This window comes from Leopardus geoffroyi, chromosome E1 (genome assembly GCF_018350155.1).
Source record: "Leopardus geoffroyi isolate Oge1 chromosome E1, O.geoffroyi_Oge1_pat1.0, whole genome shotgun sequence".
NCBI classification, from domain to species: Eukaryota; Metazoa; Chordata; class Mammalia; order Carnivora; family Felidae; genus Leopardus; species Leopardus geoffroyi.
Window position 1 is genome coordinate 43,900,120 of NC_059330.1, and position 13,499 is coordinate 43,913,618.

Genomic DNA, 13,499 nt, shown 5'->3' on the forward strand with positions numbered 1-13,499 from the left:
CCCTGGCCCTGAACAGAAAGTGTTTGCTGGACCCTGGTCTGAAGGAGGATTTGAAGAAATTTCTACAGCTGTAGGAATCAACTGACGAGCAACCAACTGACTTAGTCTCTGCCTTCAGACAGTGTTCCTTCACTCATAGAAGCTCCTGTCTACCCCCCGCCTTGGCACAGCCCTTGTCCCTCAGCAGTATCACTATCAATTTACATGTCCCTCTCCCCCTGGCCTGTGAGTGCCACATCTGCTTTATTTATTGTTATATTCCCAGCACCTAGTCTACCGCCTGATATACAATGAGTACTCGAAAATATTTTCTAGTGATTCATAGCTTCGTCTGTTGTGTAAGAGAAAGGAAGGAGACGGGGGTGGTAAGGGGAAGCGAGCTAATCTACTACATTGGATGGCGACAAACCTGTGGTTGGTCTGTGTATGACGGATGAGCTCCTCCTGCTTCCAGAAGGCTGTGAGAGCAAGCACTATCTTTTCAGTGCTCAGAACACCTTGGTTGGTGCCTCAAAGCCAGTACTGTGTCTCATGGTGACCCTGGTAAGGTCAACACCTCAAAGCATCAGGCCTTCCTCTGAAGCAGCAAACAGGTTGCCCTTGGCAACCACCTGACCTTAAGTAGAGCGGATGCTGAAGAGTCCCAGACTTTAAATTCCTCACTTCTTAATACCGTCACCTCAAAAAAATGCCAGGATGTATTTTGTCCCTTCGTGGGATCCATATCTACCTTCTTCCTTTCCTTACCCACCTTCTTTTTCTGTCTCCTCAATTAGCAAGTCACTTTCTCACTAAGATTGGTATTTAAATATCTCCACACCCAGATGACAGGCCCTAACTTACCACTTGTAAGGTAGTCTTAACTTGGCTGTTCTGTGTAAGAGGCGTAATGGGTGGAAATTGCTGCCTAACGTGGCTCTCCCTCTCCCTATAGGTGCAGCGTCAGGGGCCCTGGTGGTTCACGCACCTGGCTCCTCTACCACATAGAGAACGGACTTTCCACTGGAGTCTTCATAGTACTGGAATCTGACAACACAGTCATCTTCATTCTTGTACGTGCAGTTCACTGCATCCTTGCCAGTATCCTCTGAGGAAGGGGAAAATATGGGAGAGTGAAAAACAAGGCAATTCCTGGAAGACAGGGCCATCCCCAAACCCCAGTCACGGGACTTCTGAGAAAGTATGCAACAGGAAACCCTATGCCTGACATTAGGCAAGATGCCTAGATTTGAGATAGCTGTTGTGCCTGGCAATTGCCTCTAGATGACCCTCGCTGCTGAATTTTGTCCCTCCTAGACCCTTTTTGGTTCATATTCCTTCCCTTGGAAGGGACATGACAGAACACATGACACAGTGTGATTCAAAGCCTGGCTCTACCACCTGTCAGCTGCGTAATATTGGGGAAGTTACTTGACCTCACTGGCTCTTTCTTCATCTATGAAAGGAAAAGGATAACCCACCTCACAACACTGGTAGAGAACTAAATGACGTCAAGTGAACAGTACCTAATACAGAAGGGTGTTCCCTTCCCTCTCTTTCCTTTCCCTCCTGGCTCAACTATTCTCAATAGTTTGTTGGCAAAGCCCTTACATTTCTTCCGTTTCTGCGTCTGATCCAGTGTTCCTCTCCAGAGCCAGCCTCTCTTCTCTGACTCCCATCACTTTTTTGTAGGCTTCACCCCTTCTAATTCTGAAGCCTCTTATTCTGACAGGGAAACTATAGGTGCCCCTCTATCATTTGCACCACGTCCTATAGTGATGCAACCAGACAGGTAAAACTGACACACAATGACGTTAAGCAAATGCACCAAGGTCAACACAAGTACGTGATGGAACAGAACTAAAACAGGAGTCTCAGAGCACACCAGGCTTGAACTCAATAAGCCTCCCGAAAACCAGTGGTATAAGAGTACAGTGGAAAGAGTAAGGATTTCCAGATTCAGTTCTAAGCTTAACTTTTTCGGGCAAGTTATGTAGCTTTCCTGAGATTCAGTTTCCTCATCTGCAAAATGAAGATAACAACAGTACCACAGTTCTACTCTACTAGGTGGCTGAGAAAAAGACAAGATCATGTGTATGAAAAGAGACTTGCCTAACTTTTATAAGTTACACAATTCCATACAAACAAGCATTTATCTTTATGATTATTATGGCACGGGGGTAGGGGGTAAGAGAAATACGTTCAACTAACCTGAGATTCCCCTCTGGTCTAGGTAATAAAAACATCTCACATCTCTCTCAGCAGTCTCGCCCACCTGAGCTAATCACAGCATACCGATTCTCCTCAGGAGGAAAAGCCGTCTCTTCAAACTCAATCCCCAAATCATGCCCCTCACCACCCCCCCACCAGCCCCACTTCTGATATTAGCCAAAGGATCCAGAGAGCTGACCCTTTTCTGTAACACCCCCAGCCAGAAGCTGACTGACTGGCTGTGTCTCACTGTGGCTCTCACTGAAAACATGTTTCCTGCCTTCGTGAGAGACAGCTATCTCAGGAGAGATTGCCATCTCCCTAGACCAACCAATGCCTAGCTGACCCAGATAACCACATCAGATGTGCTGACAGCAACAAAGATTATCCCCTTTTCGGTCAAGGTGAAATTCAAACTAGAATGACTGCAGGCAAGAGTTTTGCTCACCACTGTATTTTTATCTGTCTTATTCTAGGAAGGGCTCCAGAGAGCCAAAAAAGGCTACAGCATTATGATTTTAGCTAAAATCCATAAGGGTGAAGGTTTCCCTCCAAACCAGCAGAGCAGTATGCCTGGGCATTGCTTAACACTCTCAGTTAAGTAAACTCAGTAAATGGTTACTAGCCTCCCAAACTGACGTCACCTAGCCTAGGTTTCTTCATCCATAAAATGGGATGCATTGTCTTCCTTTCCCTGGGGAGGTCAAGTTAGGGTTGATTTCTACATACTTTAAAAGTTGTCTGTAGGGTCTTGCTGAGTCTGTGGGTGCCGGGAAGCAGCAGAATGGGGAGGGACTGTGGAACAAATTAGCAGAGGGCACAAGAGGACTCAGGGAAGCTGGCCTTTATTAAGTGCCTCGTGTGCATCAGGTCTGTACAACATGCCTTTGAGGCAGGGATTACTCTTCCATTTTACTGATGAGACATAGACACGTTCTGGGATCAACTGAAAACTTCAGCAGCCGCATATGTGCGCGATTCTAAGACATGCTGAACTTACTGAGCTCCTTCACAGACTCAATCTCATCACGACAGTAACGGCTGCAGGTATTTTCTTTACGTAGGTCTCCCCGGTCAAATTTCTTACACTCCACACACTCCCTAAAAAAGAGACGACACAGAGATTAAGACAAGGGAGGAGAGGGACGCCTGGGTGGCCCAGTCAGTTAAGCATCCGACTTCGGCTCAGGTCATGATCTCGCCGTCTTCGAGTTCGAGCCCCGCGAGTTTGAGCCCCGAGGCAGGCTCTGTGCTGACAGCTCAGAGTCTGGAGTCTGTTTGAGATTCTATGTGTCCCTCTCTCTGCCCCTCCCCCAGTTGCACTCTGTCTCCCTCTCTCTCTCAAAAATAAATAAACAAAAAAGACGAGAGAGGAGCAAACCTACGTGTGTGTCAGTCCAGCTCTGACCTCCACACACCAGAAAGCTGCCCCACCTCGGAAAACAAACACCAAAACAAAAACCCCTGTAAGACAATTCTGGGGGACCCAGAGGGTTGGGTCTGGAGTTCAGGGGTGGGAGTTCCTCCTCACCCAGAGGCAGGGCCTGGCAGGCAGAAGGCCCCAGTCCCCTCATTAAACTTCTTCATGTCCCATCCGAGAGTGTGACAGGAGGTGAGGCGTATGCCACTTCCAGGAGCCTTAAAGGCAGAACCGGTCATGTAATCTGGGGACCCAGCACAAAAGAAGATGTCAGGCCCCTTGTTCAAAAATCCCTAAGCATTACAAGATAGTGCCAGCAGAGCAGTAAACCAAGCTTGGGGCCCTTCTAAGCACAGGGCTCTGTACAAATGCACAGGTCGCATGCCTATGAGCCCAGCCCTGCTTAAAGTGGCAAGAGAAATGGCAGGAGCTTCTCCTGACCCCAGATGAATGGAGTTTGTACTAGTGAACATCTCCTGTTTCACAGAACCCTTCATAACTCCAGCCCAACTCTCCCACAGGATCGGAACATGAGAACGTTCCCCAGAAGTTCCCTGGTTTAGCCTTCCTCCCAACTCAGGGATTCAGGATGCCATCCCAGGAGAGGGGTTTCTCCAACTGGAGTCCAGCGGGTGCTACTTTGGCCCCTGCATGGTCGGCTCTACCTCCATCTTTGCCCAAACTTTTCCGTGGGAAGAGGAAAGCTAGCCTCTTAGCTGCAGCGGACGCCTCCTCCTGAAGCTTTGGTGAGTAAGAACCTGGAGGGTTGGGGATTCTAGCCTGGGGGGCCCCCTCCCTCCTTCTAGCACCCCACTGGCTCCAACTCACTTCTCTGCCCACTCACTTCTTAAAGGTGCAGGCGTCAGGGCAGGTGGGGCACTTCTCACAGGTGTCCCCATAGGAGCCGGGCTGGATGCACACACAGCTGCCGCACTCACACTTGCCCCGGCCGCTGCACAGCAGCCCGTTGCTGGACATGCAGGTGTCGGTGCGCGTGGTGCAGTTGCAGTAGAAGCCGGTCCAGTCGGAGTCACACAGACAGTCCCCACAGCTGCACTGGCCGTGACCTGAAAGCACACAGCCCGAGGGGGCGGGCAGCAGGTGAGGGGCCCCAACCCGCGGCTCAGCCTGCTCTCCAGCTTTACCCTCATCCACCCTCCTCCCACGGCCACTCATTAACACCCCACGGAAGCGTCACCACCTTCTATCTTTCTAGCCTCATGCTGCTAGCTCTGCCTTGACGCCCATTCGTCCTGTGATAGCTACCAAACTCCCACTTACCTTTCAAAGCTCAACTCAAAAGTTCCTTCCTCTCCACAACTTTTTCTGACCTCCCCAGAGCAAATTAACTGTCTACTACATGTTCTCTCAGCACTTATGTATACCTCTATTTTAACCCTCATGACCAGCCCATTTGCTTGCCTATCTGTTTCTCTTTCTAGATTTTGAGCTCCACAGTGAGAGAGAACATATCAATTTGTCCGTCGGTAGGGATTAGTGTAACGTCTGAAATACAGTAGGCATGCAATTAATGTTTCTTTATCCATTTATGCAACAAATATTTATTGAGCTTACACTGGGCACTGGAGATTCGGCAGTGAATGAGACAGGAAAGGTCCCTATTACCACGGAGCTTATGTCCTAGTTAAGTTCCTGGGTAGGGTGCCTGGTGGCTCAGTTGGTTAAGCATCTGACTCTTGATTTCAGCTCAGGTCATGATCTCACGGTTTGGTTAGTGAGGTCAAGCCCTGCGTCAGGCTCTGGGCTGACAGCCTGGAGCCTGCTTGGGATTCTCTCTCTCCCTCTCTCTCTCTCACACACATAAAATAAGTAAATAAACATTAAAAAAGAAAAAAAAATCCTGGGAACCACACACACATTCACCAGCATGTGCCCTGTGTTGTATTATCACAGTACTGCAGAGAGCCATCAGCCCTAGTAGGAAAGACCTACTCACTTTACTGCATGAATGTAAGAATGGGAAAGAGAGATTGGGGTGGGGGGTAGGTTGGTTAAATGCAGGTGTTAACTCTCAGTGCTACATCCCCCTAATCACTTAACAAGGCTTGAAAACTTGACTCTCCCAAACTCAGAAGAAAAGGTGACTCATTCTCAAGGATTCCGAATCGGGAAGAAGTGGATGAATAATAAAAATCTGACTGTTAATCAGAGGAAAGGCAGGGAGCCAAGGGGAAGTAACCTCAACGGGTCTGAAAATCATGTCACTGTGTGAGCGGATGGGCCCCAAGATGGTGGAGGAGAGCAAGGTGCATAGGCTCAAACAGACACTAGCTGGCATCTTCTGCTCCCCAGGGACCCCAGTGGGTCTGACTAGCGGCCCTTGGTCAATGAGTCTCTCTGCCAGTGATCCTAGCACCATCCTCTAGTAATAGACTTGAATTATACTTGAATTATACTTGAATACACTGGTATTCAAGACTCAGATACACTTTCGCTGCCTTGGAAAGAGATGTCTGCTTCTTTCTGGATGGTAAACATAAGGTCAGTTGCCCCAGCTCAAATATCTGGAGAGTAGAGCCCTCTCCGCCCTGACGCAAAGGGAATGGTCTTGTGTAACCTTTGTCCACCAGTCATTGGCCAAGGTCTGAGGGCAAGACAGCTCCTGTCAGCTGAAGATAATTCCAAGGAAGGGGCAGCTGTGAGCCATTATCAGCAGCCCTAACAGCAGCTGGAGGGGCCCCACAGTGTCTACTACAAGCAGCTTTCAGTGATGGCTCCCGAACAGGGAAAAGCAGACGCCACAGAGGTCTGGCAGCACCCGGAGGCCTCCGCCTCCTCAAAAACCCTTGTCCCATAGTGTTTCCTTTGTGAGGCCAAACAAAGTAACCTTTGAGAAGATGGTCTGCCAGGCCAGCCACCGAGTGAGGCTGGAAGTAGAGTGGCGGGCCGGAGCCGGCAGGCCGAGCCCGAGCCCTGGCAGGGTCAGCCCTCAGAAGGAAGCTACAGTGTGGTAATGTCACAGGACTGGCATCCCTCCAGCAAAAGGGTGGCTGAGCCTGGGTTCACAGCAAAGTCAGAGGAGGAGGGTGAGAAATGAAGAGAGAGTGTAAGAAAGAGGAGGGAAATAGAAAAGAAGGCAGCAGGGGAAGGGTGGAGATGAGGGAGGGGGAGGGGTAAGGAAGGAGCAAGTATTTTAGGTCAGAGGGAATGACCTCTCCCTATAGAGCGTGACCCCCAGGCTGATGCTCAGCCCCACTCCTCTCTGCCTTATGAGCCGACCCTTTGTCTGACATCCTACTTCCTCCATGAAGCCACCCAGGCCTCCTCTGTCCACACTGAGTCTCTCTCCAGGAGACTCCTATAACATTCCCCAGGGACAACTCACTTCTTTTCTTTTTGTAATTTTTTTAAAAATGTTTTATTTATTTTTGAGAGACAGAGAGACAGAGTGAGAGTGGGTGGAGGGGCAGAGAGAGGGGAAGACACAGAATCGGAAGCAGGCTCCAGGCTCTGAGCTGTCAACACAGAGCCCAACGCAGGGCTCAAACTCACAAACCATGAGATCATGACCTGAGCCGAAGTTGGACGCTTAACCAACTGAGCCACCGAGGCACCCCAAGGACACCTCACTTCTAAGATCTGGCACATTCTGCCTCATGTTGTGAATTATCCTCAGGTAAGTTAACTAAGGGCAAAACTGTCTTATTCATGTCTCCCTATCCCACAACACTACAGCACAGAACCTGGCTCAGGGGTGTCTGATCAATCTATGCTCATGGATGTGGTGGGCGGAAGAGTCCCTCAGGGAGAAGGATGCACTCCCTGATGTTTCCGACCGAGGTGCTGATAACAGATGACCACAAAAGACCATGCCTCCAGCGGGGAGGGGGAAGGCCAGAGGCTGGGGAAATGGCTAAGTCATAGCATGCCCCCCTCGTGAGCCACTGCTTGCAGCAAAGAACAGACCAGGCCAGCAGCCCAGGGAAGAGACAATGGTGAACTGGTCTACAAACTGAGTGGTCAGGAATCACGCATGCCCCCTGTTCATCCGTGTGGACTGAGTGCCTGGCACAGAACAGGTGCTCAATAAGTGTGTGTCCCTGAGCATCCATCACTGGGGAGTGTGACGGCGGCACCATAGGATCCAGACCTGCAACCAGTAGGCACACAACACCCGGGCTGGCAGTGGGGGAGGGAGGCCTCTGAGCGGCTGCCTGGGGTTCCCTCGTGAACTGGGTGTGGAGCGCATTGCTGACGAGCTATGCTTGCACCAGTGAGAGGCAGGAAGCAGGCTGCTGAACCGACGGCTTTGTTTCGCAGCATCGGTGGGGACAGCAGCTGAAGGAAACACACTCTGCCCGCGGTCCCTCCCACCCAGCCTCATACCAGACCAGGAACCATGAGGCTTGGAGGAGGAGTGGCCCTCCCTCTGTCCCTGGTGCCCCCAAGGGGCTATCTGTAGGCCTCACGTAGGACGACCCTCTTCCCCTCACCCCCAGCCTACTCCCCGTGGTCTCCCACATCAAACTTACCATTCCTTTTGGTACTCTGAATATGATGTACTATTCACTAGTAAAATGAGATGAAATTCCTCCCTCACCCTCTAATTCAAACTGCTGTGGGGGGGTCCATGCCTGATCTCTTTCTCCCCTAATCTCCCTGCTACCATTTTTTTCCAATCTCTGTCAAATTTTGCTGACATGAATAAAGGAAACAATGTTGTAGATAATAAAAACAAGTCTTTTTTATGTGACTTGGGCATGCTTTAGAATGACATAGATTTATGGAGCACCTGGGTGGCTCGGTCAGTTAAGCCTCCGACTTCAGCTCAGGTCATGATCTTATGGTGAGTTCGAGCCCCATGTCGGGCTCTGTGCTGACAGCTTAGAACCTGGAGCGCACTTCGGATTCTGTGTCTCCCTCTCTCTCTCTCTCTCTCTCTCTCTCTCTCTCTCTCTGCCCCTCCCTCACTCATGCTCTCTTTCTCCCTCTCTCTGTCTCTCAAGAATAAATAAACATTAAAAAAAATTTTAATTTTTTTAGAATCAAATTGTTTTTTTAACATTTCTTATTGAGAGACAGAGACAGAGCATGAGCACAGGAGGAGCAAAGAGAGAGGGAGACACAGAATCTGAAGCAGGCTCCAGGCTCTGAGCAGTCAGCACAGAGCCAGACGCGGGGCTGAAACTCACAAACCGCAAGATCATGACCCGAGCTGAAGTAGGATGTTTAACCAACTGAGCCACCCAGGTGCCCCTTTTTAATTTTTTTTTAAAAGAATGACATAGATTTACCTTTCTAATCAAGCTTTCATATATATATATATATATATATATATATATATATATATATATATATATATATAATGTTTATTTATTTGAGAGAGAGAGCGAGCTCAAGCAGGAGAGGGGCAGAGAGAGAGGGAGAGAGAATCCCAAGCAAGCTCCACAGTGTCACCGAGAACCCCATCGTGGGGTTTAAACTCACAAACCCTGAGATTGTGACCTGAGCTGAAATCAAGAGTCAGTTAACCATCTGAACCACACTGGCAGCCCTTTCTAATCAAGCTTTCTTAAAGACAGATGTTAAAGTGAACATCTGGTTGGATTAGTTCGGCTCCTTTAAGCCCCATTGCAAAGGAAGCCAATCTGCGCCATAGATTTGATCACCAAAGAAGCCAATTATAATCTGTGTTAATTCACCACACAACACACCCATAAACCAATCCTAAACAACTGGCAAATGTCTTTGATCTCTCTGTCACAAGAGAAATCAAGCCTCAGAGACCATAATCCAGCGAAAACCTATCCCCAGTGCCCCAGGAACTACTCAGGCTGCCTAGTTGCCTCTGTGAGCATTGTCAGCACATACAGACGACATTCACATTAGTTCCACTTGGTCTAGCTGGGGAAGTAGCCTAGGCACAGTCTTTAGGGCAAGGGAAGACCAGGTTGAGATTTTCAGTGGGCCTCAAGACTTTACTGAATTTTGTAATGAGAAGGACAAAAACTCGGTATCCTGCAGGTAGAAGGAGCCAAAATCGTAACCCCCAGTTTGCAGGCTGGGCCTCTCAACGGCAATCCTTTCCCATGTCTGTGCTGTCCAGCATGCCAGCCACGAGCCACGTGGAGCCCCTGAGCAACAGAGGAAATGAATTTTTCATTTTTCATTTATTTTTTTAATTTTTTAAGTTCATTTATTTTGAGAGAGAGGAAAAAAAAAAAAAAAAAAAACCTCCAATGGGGGAAGGGCAGAGAGAGAGAGAATCCCAAGCGGGCTCTATGCAGTCAACGCCCTGGCAGTTGGGTGACTGAGCCACCCAAGCGCCCCTCATTTTCCATTTAACTTAAATTTATTTAAATTTTATTTAAGTTATAATTCAATGTGACTAATTTACAAATAAATAGCCACACGGGGCTACTATATCTGACAGCACAGATCTAGAATCCAAAACGTTATAGTGCCAATAGCGATAACAAAATAGTGCCAGCATGTAAAAAGAGCTTATGATTTTCCACTCATTGTTCCGAGTGTATTGGCTGTTAAACGTGCTCCATTGCCTTGCGTTTTTACTATTTTCCAAGTCTTGTCATGAAAAGACAAATTCATGTAAAATAATTACTACCAACTTTACTTCGTATTCTGATACCATGCAGTTTCCGAATCTGTAACTACTAAAAATCTAATTACCAGCAGCCAGGGATTTTTTTTTTTTTTTTTAACCTAAAAAGGGAGTTGTTCCGCATCCTTGAAATGATCAAGAGCCAGTGATTTAAAGTATTAGCAGAATGGCAGGTGGAAGAAAAGAAAATAACGGTCTTCACCTTCAAGCTCCCCCACTCGTTCCCATGCTCCAGGAGAGCAGAGGCTCACTTCCGCTGTGTACCCCAGGAGCAAGGACGCGGGGAGCAGAGCGGAATTACAGAGAACCTCCTTCCTGTCTTCTGCCGTTGGAGTGGAAGGACCATCCACTCGGTTCTGCCTGCTGGGCCTTCCTGTGCCCACCTAAGCCCCGGCCCAAGTTTCCAGAGGCTGTGGATGTGCGAGCGAGCGTGCGCGGGTACAGGGGCGGGAGGGTGTGCAGTTTCACTCACCTGAGCACATCTCCCCCTTATAGCGGACGCAGGAGAAGTCATCACACTCGCAGTACTTGCCCGTGATCTTGCCAAAGTCACTGCTGTGGCAGACACACTGGCCACACAGGCACTCGCCCCGCTGGCTGCAGGCGGGCTGGCCCTCCCGGGGGCTGCACTCTTCCTGCTGCGAGGGGCGGTAGTCCTCTTCGGAGCACTCGCACTGGGACCCCAGCCACCCGGGCCCGCAGCGGCACACCCCACACTCAAAGGTCCCGTTGCCATTGTTGCAGCGGCGGCTGTAAGGCTCAGCATGGGCCTGGCACGCACAGTCACAGTCGAAGGTGACCTGAACGGTGAGGCTGTCTTTGAAGCCTACAGGCTTGATGGTGAAGGACTTCTCCCTCTCCTGCGGGCAGCCTCGCACCTTGGCCTCAATGCTGAAGCTCACCTGGGTGGAAAGGAAGACCGCATTCAAACACAGGCGCACCCTGTTATCACTCCAGCCCTGGAGGGAAAGAAGTCCCGCCCTGCCCCGCCCTGCCCTGCCCGGGGAATATCCAAACTGGGTGTCTCATCCCCCAGCAACCTGGAGTTCCTCAGCCTCCAAATGACCAAGGTCTGCAAAGCAAAAAGAAAAGCCTGGGGACAGTTGTCCAGTTATATCTGGTTGGGTGCACAGACATAATTTACAGTCAGGAGAGAGGTTGGGTTTTTGTTTTTTTTTTTAATATATATTTATTTTTTGGGAGACTGCAAGTGGGGGAAGGGCAGAGAGAAGGACAGAGGATCTGAAGCAGGCTCTGCGCTGACAGACTGACAGCAGTGAGCCTGAGGTGGGGCTCGAACTCACGAACTACAAGATTGTGACCTGAGCTGAAGTTGGATGCTCAACCAACTGAGCCACCCAGGTGCCCCTGGATGTGTGTGTGTGTGTGTGTGTGCGTGTGTGTGTGTGTGTGTGTGTGTTTTAATTCCATCTGTGAAATAAGCCAGCTCAAGCAGAACAGAACCTGTGATCTTATAAAAATTCTTCTCTGGCCAACGAAGCGAGCTGGACTGATTATACACAAGGTCAGTCAGCCAGACACACAAAGCACTATATGGCACCACACGATGCCACACAGTGACCAAAGGCTCAGGATCTACTGTTTAATTTCCATATAGTACGTCATCACTTGTGCAGTCAAACACCTTTCCGGCCAATATTTCTTAGACAGGATATGTGCACATGTTCTAGAATATAGATAGGTGTACGGACAGATGGATGGACCTAGATATAGAGATGATAGAGATACAGATGATACCGGTGATAGAGATATAGCTATCCCCCTTTCTGCTTCCCTCCCTCTTCACCAACCCCTCCCCCCATCGGCAGAAGCAGAAGAGAACCAGTAAGGAAAGAAAGCCATAGAGGCCACAGAGGGACCTGAGGGGCAAAATGAACATTTGCGTTCTGGAAGTCTATGACAGTGGGTATTTGGTATTTTTGCCTGTTCCATTTGCTGTTGAATCTCCAGCAGCGAATGATGCCTGGCACAAAGTTGGCGCTCAGCAACTACCTGTAGATGTGACTGCCATTTCACATTGTAGAGGAAAGACAGGTATTACCGTAGGGGAGGCTGGAGACTGGGCCAAAGGTAAGAAATATTTTCATTTGCAATCAACTGTGCGTAAACAAATAGAGGTAAGCTAAATGCAAGTGTTTTAAAAATCTCCGTGTAGCGGAGAAGTTTAGACAACAGGAGTCTCAGAGGAAAAGGTTGGCAGCTCCATTATATCCAACTTGTAATGACCTTCGGGAAGAAGGTGCAGGGGAGGAACGGAAGGGGTGCCCACAGACACTCAGGGGCACAGGCCAGGGTCAGAGCTGAAGCTTCAGCCCCTGCCCAGCCCAGCCCACCTCACCGTGTCTCCAATCTTGAGTCCGACACAAGACTTGAGGCCAGGGATGACCTCGTTGTTGAGACAGGTGGCGTTGAAGGATAGAGACAGCTCCTCGGGGAGGTCCCGCACTTCCAGCTCTACTTTAGAGCGGATTTTCTGAGCAGAAAGGGGGCAAAAGAAGGTTAAGGAGATGAGCCGAGAGGAAGTAGATAGGAACCAATTCCACCCCAAGTAAAATATCAGGTGGCCATGGACTCACCGCGGCAGTGCTCGGTGCTGGGGTTTGCTTAGAAGCTGCCAGAGGAGAGCATCCTTAGGAGCCTATTTCTTACAATATTTCCTGCCCAAGGCCTGCTCCTCTCTCTCTCTGTCCCCCCTGGTGTCTAGTTGAATCTGGGTAAAATCTAAACCAGCCACACCCTCCTGCAAGCCTCAGAGACATGCAAAAAGGGAGGGCTAGCACTGGTCACCTTGGATAGTAGCTTTTTTTACCTAATTTTTAACCAACCTCATCTTCCCCTTGGCTCAGCCTCCTCTTCTCTCTATTGGTGGAGCCCTATCCCTCACCCTGTCCTTCCTCATCACCATCCCCAACCTCTTTCCTTTCTACCTTCTCTAAGCTCTTCCACCCACTGCTCCTGACACTCCCTGGCATTTCTTTCTGAGCCATTTCCCTCTCAGAAGGCTGCATTCCTCCCAGTGCTGGCCATCAGCCAGCCTCTAGAAGAATAAGAGGAAGGCAGTGAAGGCTGCATAGTGGCCTCACATACAGGACTCCAAAGTCTGCGTTCCCTCCTGGGGAATGCCAAGTGAGGTGGATTCTTAGCAGACCCAACCCCAGTGCGAGACACTTACCCCATAAGCATCAACAATGAGCTGAAGGACGTTGCTGGAATTGGCAGACAGAACCCCCACTGTCGTCCCTGGGATGAGCTCGCTATAGTTCTAGAAGGTAAGACAGAGAGATG

The 13,499-nt window shown here is 49.4% G+C and overlaps 1 protein-coding gene across 1 annotated transcript in view; it reads right to left on the reverse strand.

Moving 5' to 3' along the window:
* The window catches only part of ITGB3 (integrin subunit beta 3), a 55,507-nt gene that overhangs the window by 9,530 nt on the left and 32,478 nt on the right, over nucleotides 1-13,499 (reverse strand). Inside the window, exons 8-13 of the mRNA XM_045489281.1 lie at nucleotides 13,387-13,476; nucleotides 12,553-12,687; nucleotides 10,666-11,095; nucleotides 4,455-4,677; nucleotides 3,191-3,291; nucleotides 968-1,087 (exon numbers count right to left, since the gene is read on the reverse strand). Coding sequence (XP_045345237.1) covers nucleotides 968-1,087; nucleotides 3,191-3,291; nucleotides 4,455-4,677; nucleotides 10,666-11,095; nucleotides 12,553-12,687; nucleotides 13,387-13,476 — 1,099 coding nt within the window. The remainder of the gene's footprint in view (nucleotides 1-967; nucleotides 1,088-3,190; nucleotides 3,292-4,454; nucleotides 4,678-10,665; nucleotides 11,096-12,552; nucleotides 12,688-13,386; nucleotides 13,477-13,499) is intronic.